Source organism: Danio rerio, chromosome 16, assembly GCF_049306965.1.
Source record: "Danio rerio strain Tuebingen ecotype United States chromosome 16, GRCz12tu, whole genome shotgun sequence".
Classification (NCBI taxonomy): domain Eukaryota; kingdom Metazoa; phylum Chordata; class Actinopteri; order Cypriniformes; family Danionidae; genus Danio; species Danio rerio.
In genome coordinates this window covers 19,912,772-19,927,015 of record NC_133191.1, presented here as the reverse complement: position 1 = coordinate 19,927,015, position 14,244 = coordinate 19,912,772, and the positions used below count along the sequence as shown (strand labels likewise).

At 37.3% G+C, this 14,244-nt stretch overlaps 3 protein-coding genes across 6 annotated transcripts in view; 2 read left to right on the top strand and 1 right to left on the bottom strand.

The window, feature by feature from the left end:
• Positions 1-14,244, top strand: part of LOC141378071 (uncharacterized) — a 502,199-nt gene that overhangs the window by 322,520 nt on the left and 165,435 nt on the right. The window lies entirely within an intron of this gene.
• On the top strand, positions 2,000-8,763 carry LOC110439008 (G2/M phase-specific E3 ubiquitin-protein ligase-like). Of its 2 annotated transcripts, XM_073925454.1 has the most exons (11): positions 2,000-2,594; positions 3,911-4,220; positions 4,333-4,418; positions 4,506-4,546; positions 4,628-4,661; positions 5,629-5,690; positions 5,813-5,902; positions 5,993-6,303; positions 6,394-6,572; positions 6,797-6,969; positions 7,051-8,763. In XM_073925454.1, the coding sequence occupies exons 1-11, from the start codon at positions 2,508-2,510 to the stop codon at positions 7,298-7,300; spliced, it is 1,623 nt and encodes a 540-aa protein (XP_073781555.1). In that variant the 5' UTR covers positions 2,000-2,507; the 3' UTR covers positions 7,301-8,763. The 2 variants fall into 2 exon arrangements, with proteins under 2 accessions (XP_073781555.1, XP_073781554.1); XM_073925453.1 differs by having other exon boundaries at positions 4,506-4,661.
• Positions 9,613-14,244, bottom strand: part of rxrbb (retinoid x receptor, beta b) — a 28,985-nt gene continuing 24,353 nt past the window's right edge. For 2 of the 3 annotated variants that reach the window (XM_073924577.1, XM_021466616.3), the window contains 2 exons: positions 13,477-13,582; positions 9,613-10,592 (listed from right to left, as the gene is read on the bottom strand). In XM_073924577.1, coding sequence (XP_073780678.1) covers positions 10,454-10,592; positions 13,477-13,582 — 245 coding nt within the window. In that variant the 3' untranslated portion in view covers positions 9,613-10,453. 3 annotated transcript variants of the gene reach the window in all.

Here is a 14,244-nt window from a genome sequence, read left to right as displayed (position 1 = left end):
TAGGTGCTGCCCGTCTCTCCTCTCCAAGCATAGCGTCCTAGGAGTCCCCCTTCTTTTTGCCAGAGGGGTTAGCGGATCACTGCTTTCCCCTTGGCTTAGCCTTTGGATCAGCGGGGGTGCGGGCCCTCTGCTCTGTGCTGTGGGGTTTAGGCAGTCTGGACGCACTAACAAATGTTCTGCCCTGCGTCGGAGGAATGGGCCGAGTAGCAGGAACAGGAGGACGTGATGTCCTTTTACGAGGCAAGCAGAAGTCAAAAGTCTCCTCATCCTTCTTCTTAAGGTCACATCTCTGCCTCATCGACACGACTGACTGGCCGAATATCCCACTCGAGTCTACGGGAGCGTAGAGATGATCCAATTTTTCCCTGTCCCCGATACTCGAGAGATTCAGCCACAGTGATTGCTCGCCCTGCGTGAGGCGCTCAGATAGAGGTCTGTAATGTTACAGATCTCTCCCCAGATCGCCAGGTTTGGATTGCCGGCGTCCAGCTGCGTGCCAAGCTCCTCCAATAATTCGGCTTGATAGGCTGTCAGCAATGAAGTGATGTTCAAAGCCCTCACTGTTAGTGCCAAAGATTTATATATATTCTGGTACATGGAAGCAGTGAAGCGTTCCATTTTACCAGGGAGGGACGGTGTGGCCGATGAAACAGCAGCCCGCCTGTTTGGATGCAGGTGAAGAGCCACCGTCTGCTTGACCACGGGAGGGTTAAAGAGCCCTAGCCCCTCCATCTCACTCACGTCGAGCAATGAGTAACACTTGACAGGCACGCGTTTGGTAAAGGGTTTATCCCATGACCGCTTCATCTCCGTGATGCAATCTGGGAGAGCGGGAAGTAGTTGTTTTGCTAGGGAGCGAGCCTTTTCCCGTAACATCCCGTTTAACTCCTGGATGACCTCATGTTCTCATCATCCTTCTCCTCATCCCCTTCCATCTCATCACCGCCCGCCAGTAGCTGCTGGTCGAACAGCAGCTCATACTCAGGGGATTCTACCTCCATGATATCCGCCCATGAAGCAAGATCCCATGGAGAGGATTTGACGTCATTAGCTGACGACAGAGCGGCAGAGAGAACCGGATCGTCCTTGGAAGATGCCGCCACTCGAAGCCTTCTCTCCAAAATCCTCATCTGCATTGCCTGGCAGTGCACTCATCTGCATTGCCTTTTCGGTGTTCGCCAACGAGGCCTGGGCATGCTTCACACCCATACATGCAATGCACATCGCATGTGAATCCCGGCCCGAGATCATAAATCCGCACGCTGAAGGACAGGAGCGCGAAGAGGTCTCCTTCCCCTTTTCCACCGTGACTTTAGACATGGTGAGACAAAATCACAGTTAGCTCGCCTTAACGCGTTAGCTATATCAGTCGCTGCTAGTAAAAGCAGTAAAAAATACTTCGTAACGAGCAAAGAACCCACGACAGATTCAATATGATTGAGCTGCGTTCGGCAACGTTAGCCTTGATGGTACGTTTGAGAACAGAGCAGCGCAGCCTGGGTGTTTAAGGAAAGTCTTCATGAGGAAGAGTGCTAGAATGCTGATTCAGGGAATCACAGCGGACTATAGAGGGTGGGCTCCTAATCGCGAGCTGTGATTTGTCCGTCCTCAGAAGGATGTGGTGTAATTAGTGCTTCCATAGTCTGTCACGCCTGAGGCGTTTCCTACGGTGGCCCAATAGTGCAAAACAACAACATTAAGATGAAAACGCTGCAACATGAACACAACAACATTAAGATGAAAACACAACAACATTAAGATGAAAACACAACAACATTAAGATAAAAATGCTGCAACATTAAGATAAAAACACAACAACATTAAGATAAAAATGCAGCAACATTAAGATGAAAACACAACAACATTAAGTTAAAAACGCTGCAACACTAAGATGAATCATGCTGCAACACTAAGATGAAAAGTGCTGCAACTTTAAAATCACAACACAACGGAAATGCTCCTGACCACTAGGTGGCAGGTAACGGGCAGTAGTGTGCCCATCTTAAGAGTTTTAGTTCGAAAGTTTCGTTTCATTTCGGACGTTGCTCTTGGTAGCAATCATGTATTGCCCATTTTGCGGGGCTTCACTTGACAGTTGCCCGTCATTCTGCAGCAAATGTGGAAAAAACATAACGTTTCTGAAAGGCAAAGTTCCTGATGGAAATGAGCCCAGCACCAGTGGAGGTAAGTTACAATGCTGTATTGTTTGTAGGGTCCTATGAATTTCATAAATCGTATCTGTCATGAAATCGAATAACACGGTTTGTCATGGAATTTTCTTATTTTTTGATGAATATATTAAAATAGCGTTGTAACATTACACCTCGTTAAATCACGATCCCGAGGATTTATGTTAATTGGACATGCTGTTTTATTTCTAAAGAATGTTTTATTCTTTTTAATATTTAATGCAGATTTTCGTTAGCTGATTAATGTGACATGCAATAGATTTTTATGACAATGTTTCTGAAGCAGGAAAAACAGAAACAAGTTCTGTGGATTGCTTTATGAAGTTCAGGGCAATAAAGGAGAAGGAGAGGAAAACCTTTTTTACAAAGAAAAGTCATGCCTCAAAGAAGGATAAAGAAGTAAAGGTAACTTATACATCCAGTAGTGATCTAGTAAGACACTTCTGTTTAATAATTACTATAAATTAAAGGATACAGTGTATTATCAGAAACACTTTACAATACGTTTGTATTAGTTAATTTGCATTAATTAATAATAAACAATACATTTGTTAAGCATTACTTATATGTGTGTGTGTGTGTGTGTGTGTGTGTGTGTGTGCGTGTGCGTGGGTGCGTGTGTGTGTTAATGCATTATTAATCATAAACATAAACGTCCCTGGCTGTTATGTTTGTGGACTCTTTACTAACATGATTAGTAACACAACATTTCTTAAGCACATTAGGAATCTTTTGTAATTGTATGTTCAGTTGTATATAAACATCTTTGGATTCATTACAAAGCAGTGATTAGTGATTTTGCTCAAGCGAACCTCAGCCGTGGTACTGAGGTGAATATTTCCACCAACAATCCCTGCTGGTCCTGGCACTTTGAACCTGCAACCTTTGGATTATCCAAGTCCAACTCTAACCATTAGGCCACAGCTTAAAAAGAACACAATATAAAAAATAAAAAAAGTAAAACAAAATATATTAATAATAAAATAATAACAATAACTTTTTCAATAAATAATCATGTTAAAAAAGTTAAATGTTAGTGATACATTAGCTAGTGTTGTTGTTGTGTACACTTTAAAGTTCATTATTCCTTTAACAAATGCTTTGTTAATGATAATGCTAGTAAAGAATTTACAAATGTTAGTAAACCATTACATAATGACAGAGTAGTGTACACTTAACAAAAAGGTTCCTAATTCCCTAAACAAATACTTTATTACTGATAATAATCATGTTTGTAAAGAGTCCACAAACATGACTAACATGACAGTTTTAGATTGTGTAATTTAAAAAAAAAATTTATTATTTGTTCATGTTAACTAATGCATCAAGTAACATTATTATATTTTTAAGTTTACATGAACAAAGGTTTAGCATTGTTGAATTAATGTCTGGTTCATAGTTAGGTCACGATATCTAATTCATTAACAAAATACATTTATGTATGTGTAAGTGGTTAAACATATATTAGCATATGAAAAAGATTTTGTAATGCTGAACAAAGCCATAACTAATTAAACATTATTGTAAAGTGTTACTTCGTATCACGAATATCTGTTTGCTCAGGAATTCAGTTCAGGGTTAGATTGAGGAAGTGTAGATACTACTTTCAAAATCATGTTTTTTCTTTAATCAGTCTTTAATGTTTTTTTTCATAACAATTATATTAAAGCCTATTATAATGTCCAGTTTGTTACATTTGTGTTAATTCTTTTCATGTGTAGATTTACATTGGAAGTATGGAAAGACATTGTGGTGTCCTAAAGCCCCTGAAAGGGAAACGGCTGCCTCTTGAAGTTGAAACAAACTGGACATCTGAGCAAGTGTTAATAGCTGGCCAAAAGAAAGTAAAAGATTTTAATCAGGACATGGAAGATGGGCCTTATGTTTTACTGTACCCAGATGGTTCAGAGGTTAAGAATATTCCAGGAACAAACACCCCTTTTAAACTACAGCTGTACAAAGAGGCAATTGGGAAGGCTTACCAAAGAATAACACTGTATATATGCACAGTTGAAGACTTTTTTGCCACTGGTGAGCATATTTATTTTAAAGGAAATCTAATAAAAATAATGTATAAAACATGACATATACATGTTTTTTAATTGAATCTAAATTTTACTATGTTCATATTTGTTGTTTGAAGACTGTAATGAGGATTCCTCAAGTGAAGACAGTGTAGTGCAAGTAAAATTTACCTCTCACAGTCAACATGATGAGAATGACACTTTGGTGGGTCATTTATTTGCATATCTCCTAACATAAATATAACATTTAATTGTAGCTCATTTTGACTCCTGCTTTCTGTTCTCTACACAGATATGGGATAGTGCGGATGAAGCAGGAAGCAGCTCACACCAGTATTACCTTAGTAAAGTTAAGAGGACATTTTCTGAAGTGCAAGTGTTGCACAAAATAATCTTTGGTTGTTCTTTTTTTAGACCACCTGATCACTCTTTGCCTGTTCAGGAACAAGTAAGTTAACCTATGTTACAACTTATGTACATTACAACTTTAAGGCTGATGCACACCAATACGATTTTTAGTGTATTTCCGAGATGTTTTCATACCTAAAAGGTATTCATACCTAAGTGATTTTTGCTGGCATTGAGCTAAGTGAATGTGCAAACAAAAGTTGCTTAATGAAAAACAGAAATATCCCATTACACCTGACAATCACTTGTCATACAGAAGAAAGACAGTTTTTACTCATTCGTTAAAACATATTGATGTTTGTCAAATGTATTTACTTGTTTGTCAGCCTATGTGTATGAAAGAAAGGTAAAATAAAACTTGCAGTCAAATCCTATTTTATCTGTGGTATAATTTGAATGGGAGTGAGGCAGGCAGTGTAACAATATCCCATTACCAACATCTTTTCAGACCAACACACTCCACTTTTTCAAATTTTTATTGAACAAAGGTATAGTATACGCTCAGGGCTCTGCACTGCAAGCATGAAGCACTGCTTGTGCATTATTAACAGAATTGTCCTTGCTGCATACTGGCCTCAGATCAGGCTTTTCTGGGGGTAAATGCAGTACTTTTTGTGAGTGTATAAGGGCCTCAGAAGGAACAGGCAAGTTTTCAATGTGTGACAGAGCAGAGTGCCACAAAACCATTTTATGCTTGATGATCTACAAGTCATGATTTGCTGTAAGTTCAGCAGGTCCAAGCATTGGAACCAAATTGCAAAGCTTATTGGTTGACCAGTATTTTCTGCAGTTTGTGAAGCAAACCAAAAAAAAAAGAAAAAAAAAACTGTCTCCCTTTGTTTAGTCATAAGGCATTGGTCATAACCATGAGTGAAAGTTGGCCTGGTGTGCACAAGCCTTTAGTTTGTTACAACAAATCCGAAATTCATTTTTTTTATGTGGTTTATGTAATATTAATTAAAAACAGGTTTTAATTTAAAAATGTGTTCTCTTTCTGACAAATCAAGGAAGCAGGAAAAATCAGAACCAACATACAAGAACATGTACGTGACCAACAAAAATGCTACACGTAAGTTTGTAGTTAAATAGCTTTTTTTTAACTAGATTGTAGTTAAAAAATAAATTGCTTTAAACTAATTTTAATGTTTTAGTCTACAATTATTTTGTATGCATTTTATGCTGTCTTTACAGTAATTACACACGTCTGTATGCACCAATAGTGATTGAAAGTGATTCAGAAGGGTCAGACCAGAGTACACAACATGTTGAAGAGGAATGGATGTAATTTATTAATTATGTTGTTTCTAAATTATTCACTCCATTTTTATAGCATCATGATTGATTGGCTTAATCGAAATCTGTGTTTTACAGCTCAGATGCAATCTCTGCTGCAGACATTGTGTCAGATCTCTCACAGAAGATCATAAGGACGTCTTGCAGTAGATTCAACATAAATCGAGCAAATATTTGGGATGGAGCAGTTCGTGGTTTTAAACGTGCATCATATGATCCATTGCATGACATGCTTGTCAAATTCACAGGTGATGAAGGCTCAACTGAAGATGCAGTTGACACAGGTGGTCCAAAACGTGAGTTTCTAACCCTCCTAATAGACTGTTTAAAAGCACGGCGAATTTTTGATGGACCAGAAAACGGGAGATTTCTCACCTTTAATAATGCAGGTAAATTATTTACTTCAAGCTTGTAACTGCTTAATAATTTACATTACTGTCTTTTTTCACTTAGTCTAGAAAAAATATATTTTCCTGTAGCTTTCAGAGAAGATGAGTACTTCCTTGCTGGCCGGATGATTGCAGTCTCTATTGTACATGGTGGTCCAGGTCCTCGCTTTTTATCGAACATGCTGTATGATTACCTCATTGGTAGGACTGACATTAATGGAACAGTTGAGGATGTAACAGATGAAACCATGAAGGCAGCTTTAATTGAGGTGCGTTAAGTTTCTTTTAAGTCATTTATTTGTTTGTTTATTTAAAGGCACAATATATATTTTTTTTGATTAGATTACAAATAACACACACACACACACACACACACACACACACACACACATATATATATATATATATATATATATATATATATGTGTGTGTGTGTGTGTGTGTGTGTGTGTGTGTGTGTTATTTGTAATCTAATTGCAACCATTTACCCCAGATATCAAGTGCAGAATCACTAGATGAATTGCACGCACTGATTGAGAAGTATGAAAGCTTGCTGCAGACTGCTGGGTGTTTTGATTTCCCACAAAGTGTAAAAGGCAAAGACAACATTGTGAAGGATTTCATACTGTGGTACATTATATACAGAAACCAATACTCTGTACAAAGGTAAGTCTTGTTCCTAATTTGAGATAATATAATAATTATGAGTGAAGTGATATCACTTTGTGATTTCTATTTGGGTTATAGATTTAGGGATGGGCTTTCCACCCTGGATGTCATTAATGCCCTGGAACAACACCCTATTGCATTCAGACCCTATATGTGCTACAGTGTTGACAGTCTAACATCTGTATCTCTGGAGGATGTCTTCAAGCCACAGCTCAGTGAACCTGGTAGCACCAGACGACAAGAAGAAACAAGAATACTGGGATACTGGAGAGACTATCTGCTTGACACTGGAGATAAAGGATTGAACATTATATTTTATTGTTGTTGATAACAAATTTTGTGATATTTTTTTGTTTTTTGTTTAATCTTTTCAGAACAAGAAACAGGAGTCTCCCTCCAGAACATTTTGATGTTTGCCACGGGATTAGATTCACTGCCTCCTTCAACAATTGTGCCACAGCCCAGACTCATTTTTGAAAGGTCTTCTAAATTTCCCATTGCAAGCACCTGTGCCAACACAATCAAATTGCCAGTGTCAAAAAGCTATGATGAGTTCAAAAATGCAATGGATTTTGGAATTCAAAACTCACCTGGTTTCAGATTGCGCTGATTAGTATTAATGTACGGAAAGCCAGTTTTTGCCACTGAACAAATTTTTTTTTTTTTTTAAAGGTTATTGCAAGTTTTCATCTCAGAATTGCATGAAACAAACACAATTTTATTTCTGACTTTATAACTTCTGAGGAAAACTTCAGAATTCTAAGATTTTTGTTAAGAAAGCTTTAGGGTGGCAGGATCAATGATGATAATTATTTTATTTATAGTCTGTAAGACTTATTTGAGTTCATATATAGGTTATTCACTAAAATATATAATTAAAATTGTTTGTGGAGCTGAATGCAGTAAATAGTCTGTATAAAAAGGTCGAAAATAAACCTTTGCAAACAAGCCAGCCTTTATAACCAGATTATTTAACAAAAGATGATACTGCAGTAAAATATTTGTAGTTTTTTAATAAGCATGATGTGTACAAGATAGAGAGGAGATGAAAAGTGAATTGTTTGTATTGAAACTTTTGAATCGCAATTTGTCCAATAATAAACCCGAAATACACGTGTTTATTGTCATGTGGTGAACTCGGCCAATGGTGTAATATCGGTGTCGTCATCAGAGCTCCTGCAGCCGCTCTTCAGATGCTGCACGGTCTAAGTCTGCCGTCTGATCTCAGAGCTTTGATGCCACATGTGACAGTCGACATTGATCTGCGCAGCGCTGCATGAAGTCGAACGCACCTACTACCTGTTCCAAATCACATGATCGTTTAACCAATATATCTGAATATTATTGCCTGACTCATAGCAAGAGGCTTTTTAATCATACAACAAGGGTTAATGGTTATTTTATAATAGTTTTTAATGTAAAAACTAGCTTGCAAATTTGCAATGGAAATTGAGTTTTACACTCACCAAGCTTTTACTTTCTTCAATCCTCAAAAAAAAAAAAAAAAAAAACTCTCCAAAAACAGAGTTGTTAGACATATCACCACCTTTATTTAGGGTCATGTACAGCAGATGGTTTTCTTGCAGTGTCACAGAGCTCCTCTAAAATGAGCTGTGACAACATCGAAACTGATGGAATCTCATTACAATCATAATTGTATGACAATTTTAGTGCAACAACAGACATGTAACATGCCTAATGCAGTAAAGATGTTGGTTGTACAAGACCATACAAAAACAACCTTGTTTGTTTGTTAGATATATCTATGGCAAAAGTGAGTTTGCATTTGTCCTCATAACTTTCTCTGCAAGGACAAAAAGATGCCATGGAAAAGCAAAAGAAAAGAAAGAAAAACAAATCTCAATGGTAGGTCAAAAGAAAACGAAAAGCAAATAAGCTTAGATCACAGAAAGGAGATAAAAGACAAAATCCAAGTCTAGGATTCATGGTAAAATCCAGTGCAAACTATGTCTTTTCTGCAAGTTGTATGTCGACTACAAACTAAAGAAAGTGATAAAAGCAAGAGAAATATATATATATATATATATATATATATATATATATATATATATATATATATATATATATATATATATATATATATATATATTGATCCTGTCTATGTCTACACAATAGCTACACAATGTCCCTGAACAATAGGGTCTGCACAGTACTAGAGGAAATTAATTGTAGAAATTTCAAGTTGGAAGGTTTTCCAAATACAAACAGCAAGTCCACACCAATGAACTCATATTGCTCGGATTTAGTATCTCTATAAAGCTGAAGATAGCTGTACTTTTCCTTTTTGCAGTTTTACCTGTGCACTTTTTAGGGTTGTAATATCAAATGTCGATTCCGAAGCACCAACTTAATTATTTTTTGTTGTTGTTGTTGTTTTTAATCTGACACTGGTCCGAAAAAAAAAGGAAAAAATAAAAGGAATGACATTTTTTTTGTGTGTGTAGTGCAGTTTTCTTAAGGAATTATCACTCTTACACAGTTACCTGATACGCAATAAGAGAAGAGAGTGTATTATTAACTGACGGTTAACTAGTTAAAACCAATGCAGATTTAAGACAAATTCAGCCTAGGATACTTCAGGCAAAACAAAAATAGAGCAAAAGAAAATCGACCTGCTTCGATGACAAGAACAGAGATTCGTCTTTTCGTTTTTCCATTCTTCTGTCAAACGTTAAATAAAAAAACATATATCAAGCATATGTCAGTTAGGCACTCATGACGTGATAAAATCCACATCCACCTCTGAATTTAGGCTAACATTGCACAATATCACGTAAAAATTGCAAATATTTTTGGAGATTAAACATCTAGTCTTTTCGTGTTTTGCATCGTTTCAAGCTTCATTGCATATAGATTGCTTTGCCAGATTCGCTAGCAAAGTAAATGTCAATTTAAACCTAAAATACCAAACCAATTCATTCATCTATCTATCCTCTGCCCACAAGACCAGTCCTTACAGGTAGGGGCAAAATAAATTAGCCTTACAGGAAGAAAGCACCCAAACTTAAGAGATGGTGAAGCACACTTACATACGTTTAAAGCTTATCATCCACAGTGTTTTAAAAGCCTCAAATGGTTCTATCAAAATGTAAACCCCACTTATCTAAACCAGTCAGGTAACTGGAGCTTCCATACTTAAAAACATTTTAAACTTGTTGTCTAATATATATATATATATATATATATATATATATATATATGAAGAATTAGCTTACTTTTCAAATGTAGCACCAATAATTTTTCATGGCAAGTTTTGGGTCTCTAGACTCTATGGTGCACTTAAGAGATAGTCAAGAGAAAAAAAAAAAATGAAAAGAAATAACAAAAAAAAATTAAATAAAAAAGTTACCCCCAGACCAGAGGCTGACCAATTGCTGTAATTCCTCTGGGAATAAAAAGTGCAGTCACAGTTATCTCCAGGACCTAGGGCAGAAAATCTCCCAATTTTCCTCTGACGCAACTAGTGGGGCGACTCCAGCATCTCCATTAGGAAAGTGTCAATGGGGGTGTTTCCAATCAGTTTAAAGAAGAAAAGGTGCTCCAGACACTTAAGGCCAATGGAACGCAATGCAGGAAGCCGAAGGAGGAGCTTGGCAAACCTACGAGTAAGCAAATGAGTGGAATTGTTACCTTGTTCAATACTCAACACAAAACATCAGTATATCAGTTTGTATTCTGCATGACGCTAGATATATTTTTCAACTGTTCCACACTATATTCAGTTGCCCACTTCTGTATTAACAGATTTGACCTTTAGATAGAAACTGCTTGATTCTTGAGCACGATTAAAAAGTTATTTCTGTGCACTACATATACAATTACCTTCATTTTCATTAATTCAGCTTCATTGATGTTTGACATAATCTCAACTGAAATAGGAGAGTGTGGGACATAGTGTAGCCCTTCCCCTTTAAAAAACAGCAAATAGTGTTTAGTTTTTGGGCTCTATTTTAACGATCTTGGCACAAAGTCCAAAGTGCAGGGCGCAAAACCATTAAGGGCATGTCAGAAATAAACTTACTATTTTAAGGACGAAAAAATCTGTAGATAATGATCAGTAAGATGCGTGGAGCACCTTTTAGTGCTATACTCAGATATTCAAAAGACAAATAGTCACCAAATGACATTTGTTTACATTCATACACATCTTTAAACAGGGCAGCGATGCCTCCACCTCTCCTATTAACTCTGCAAACACTCAAAAAGTCAAAGTTTAAAGGAGCTGCTTCATTCAGAACTGCTGCGCTACAACTGTCATCTAGCCAAGTTTCATTTAAAAGCATAAAATCAAGGCAATTTGTGTTGATAAAATCATTGACTAAAAGAGACTTATTGTTGAGTGATCTGATGTTTAAAAGCGCTAACTTAACAGTTTTAGCTGTTTTTTCTATAGTAGTCTCAGATCTACATTTAATAGACACCAGATTTGAATGATTTGCTATACGGCCTGATGAAGTCTTTGGTTTTTTGTCACTTAACACAACATATCTGCTTAGAGAAAGCTACAGACACACTGGGTTCCTGCTTGTTCTGAAAACATTTGATAAAGACACTGTTATCTAAGCAGGTCCCCGACACACATCACAGAGAGCTCTTGTGTTCACCAGCTGAAGATGGGGCGTTGTTGTTTGGGCCCTGGCGGTGTGGCAAAAATCGGAGGGCTCTTCCAGGTGGGCTGTGGTTGTGAAGCAGGCCGCTTTTTGGTTAGTAACTGGGGGCTTGCGGCAATGGAGTGTGAAAGTTTAGTTCCAGCATACACTAGTTCCTCCATCTTTTTTGAAAAACCCAAGAGTGGTGAACATTGTGACAATGAGAACGTGTCCGGTGACAGAGGCTGTGCATCTGGAGATTCTGTCTGCAGAAATATGTTTTCCTGAGGATCATTTTTGAGTGACGAGACTTGATGCTGTTCTGATGCGTCACAGTCTGCCTGTGTTGAGCAGAGGGCAACTGATAGTGTCTCTATCAACATTGGGTGTTTTGGCCGCGTGGCATTATTACTGTCCTTGGTTGATTCGTCAGCCACAAGTCCACTCAGGAGCTGATTTGAGGTCCTGTGGTCATCTGGACATTTGCTAGGTGTGTGTTTGCAATTTAGTTCAGTGGCATACACAGCTGATGGATGATTGAGGGAGAAAAAAATATTGTCCTTTAGCACTTTTGCACAAAGTTTGTTTGGATGAAGGCCGTCTGATGTAAACAGCTGTCTTTGGTTCCAGAAGAGATTGAAGTTGTCGATGAAATTCAGTCCTTTCTTGTTACATGTTTTCTGTAGCCATACATTTAGACCAAGAAGCCGTGAAAACATATTTGTCCCTCTTGCAGGGAGTGGTCCACTTATGAATGGCTGAACCTTCAATCTTTCAACTGTTTCCAAGAGCTCACAGAAATCTTTCTTGAGCAGTTCTGACTGTTCCTTCCGAATATCATTCTTCCCCACATGGATGATAATCCGTTTTGCAGTACTGTGCTTTTTCAGAATTTCCTCAAGTTCTTTGTTTACATCAGAAACTGTTGCATGAGGAAAGCAGTATGTCATAGTAGATTTGCTCCTGAAATTCTTGATATTATATCTCCTACGACTAGTGTTCTTATCTCAGGTGTGATCGGAGCACAATGCCGCTGTCTATTCGGCCTTGAGCCTCTGTTTTTTTTTATGCAGAATTAGTTGCTGAATCATGCGATCTCTGTCTGACTGCATTTGGGGATTCTTCACCCATATTACTCAAAACTTCATATCTGTTCTGAAGCTGTATTTGAGTCCGAGCTGTATTTGGGGTAGAAGATGCTAATGCGGCAGCGTATGATCTGACCCCTCGAGTACCCTTTGGTCTCGCACCTTGTTTATGCCAATGCTCATTTTCAACAGTTTTTTTTTTGTTTTTCTGTGCTCAAAACAGTAGCAGGAACAGATTTATGGGACTCACCAGCTGTGTGCTGAGAAAATCCACAATGAAGCTGAAGTTCTGGTCGGATCGCAAGCAACTTCGTTTCAAGAACTGCAATTTTTTGTAGAAGTTTGTGGCAGTTTGTACAGCAGTGAGAATCTGAATTAATCCGATCCAGAGGCATTTTTACAGCCGTGGTTTCCTGTCTCCGGAATGTAAGCAGCTGGTAGCTCGTAGCGGGAGGATTGTTTAGACGATAATTTCCCTCTTGTTAGTAAAGCTATATTCCAGAAAGTTTGTAGAATCAATGCTGAACTTCAAGCCGTGTTGTTTGAGCACTGTGCTGATAGGCTCAAGTTAAAATTAGGGTATAAGATATAAAAGTAAGAGTGCGAAGAGCGGAGCAGTGGGCAAAGACGGAGCGAAGAGCGGAGCAGTGGGCAAAGACGGTTGATGGTTTTAAAGACCCACCCACATTCTTAAATAATGAATGAACTGCATGTTAAAACAGGATTGTATTTGCTTGGTAAATTAAACATTTTAACACAACACAAACTATTCAATTCAGTGTTGTATACAAGTACAGTGCACTAACCTCCCTTGCTGATCTGGATACTTCTGCTTGCAATAGGACTCCAGGGACGCATACACTTTCTCTCTGAGGAGCTCCACTTCACTGCTGCTTGTCAGACCTTTGGCATCTAAAACATATTGGAAACATTCAGCACAAACATGTAAGCATTCTTTGGGATGTCCTTCTGTTTTGATGCCCATGAAGGTGTATTTATGTCTATTATTTTCCTAAAAGGAGTAGTTCACCCCAAAATGAATATTAGGTAGGGCTGCACGATAACAGAAAAAAATTATAATCATGATTATTTTGCTCAAACTGTTAATCACGATTAATAATGACAATTAATCCTTTGTTTGTGTGTGTGTGTGTGTATATATATATATATATATATATATATATATATATATATATATATATATATATATATATATATATATATACACACATTAGATACTTAGAATCTGATACTTGTTATATAATTTAAATTTTGATTTGTTTTTACCAATTTCTGATGCAAAAAAGTTCATGAAAAAAAAACTGCAGAATCTCAGAGAGTATTTGGTTAGCTTTAAAAAAATGTTATCTGGTTTAGTAATGTTAGTAATGCATAGAAAAACTCAAAGCAAAACTGAACTGAGCTCATTAACATGGGAATCTGCAGATAACATGAAGACTTTTTACGACCTTTTTAAGACCATTAAGTATTAAATTTGAGACCTACATAACAATATCAAAAACACATGAGAGAAAATGTAAAATCGCAAAATTAGTGGTAAAAAGTTATTTAAA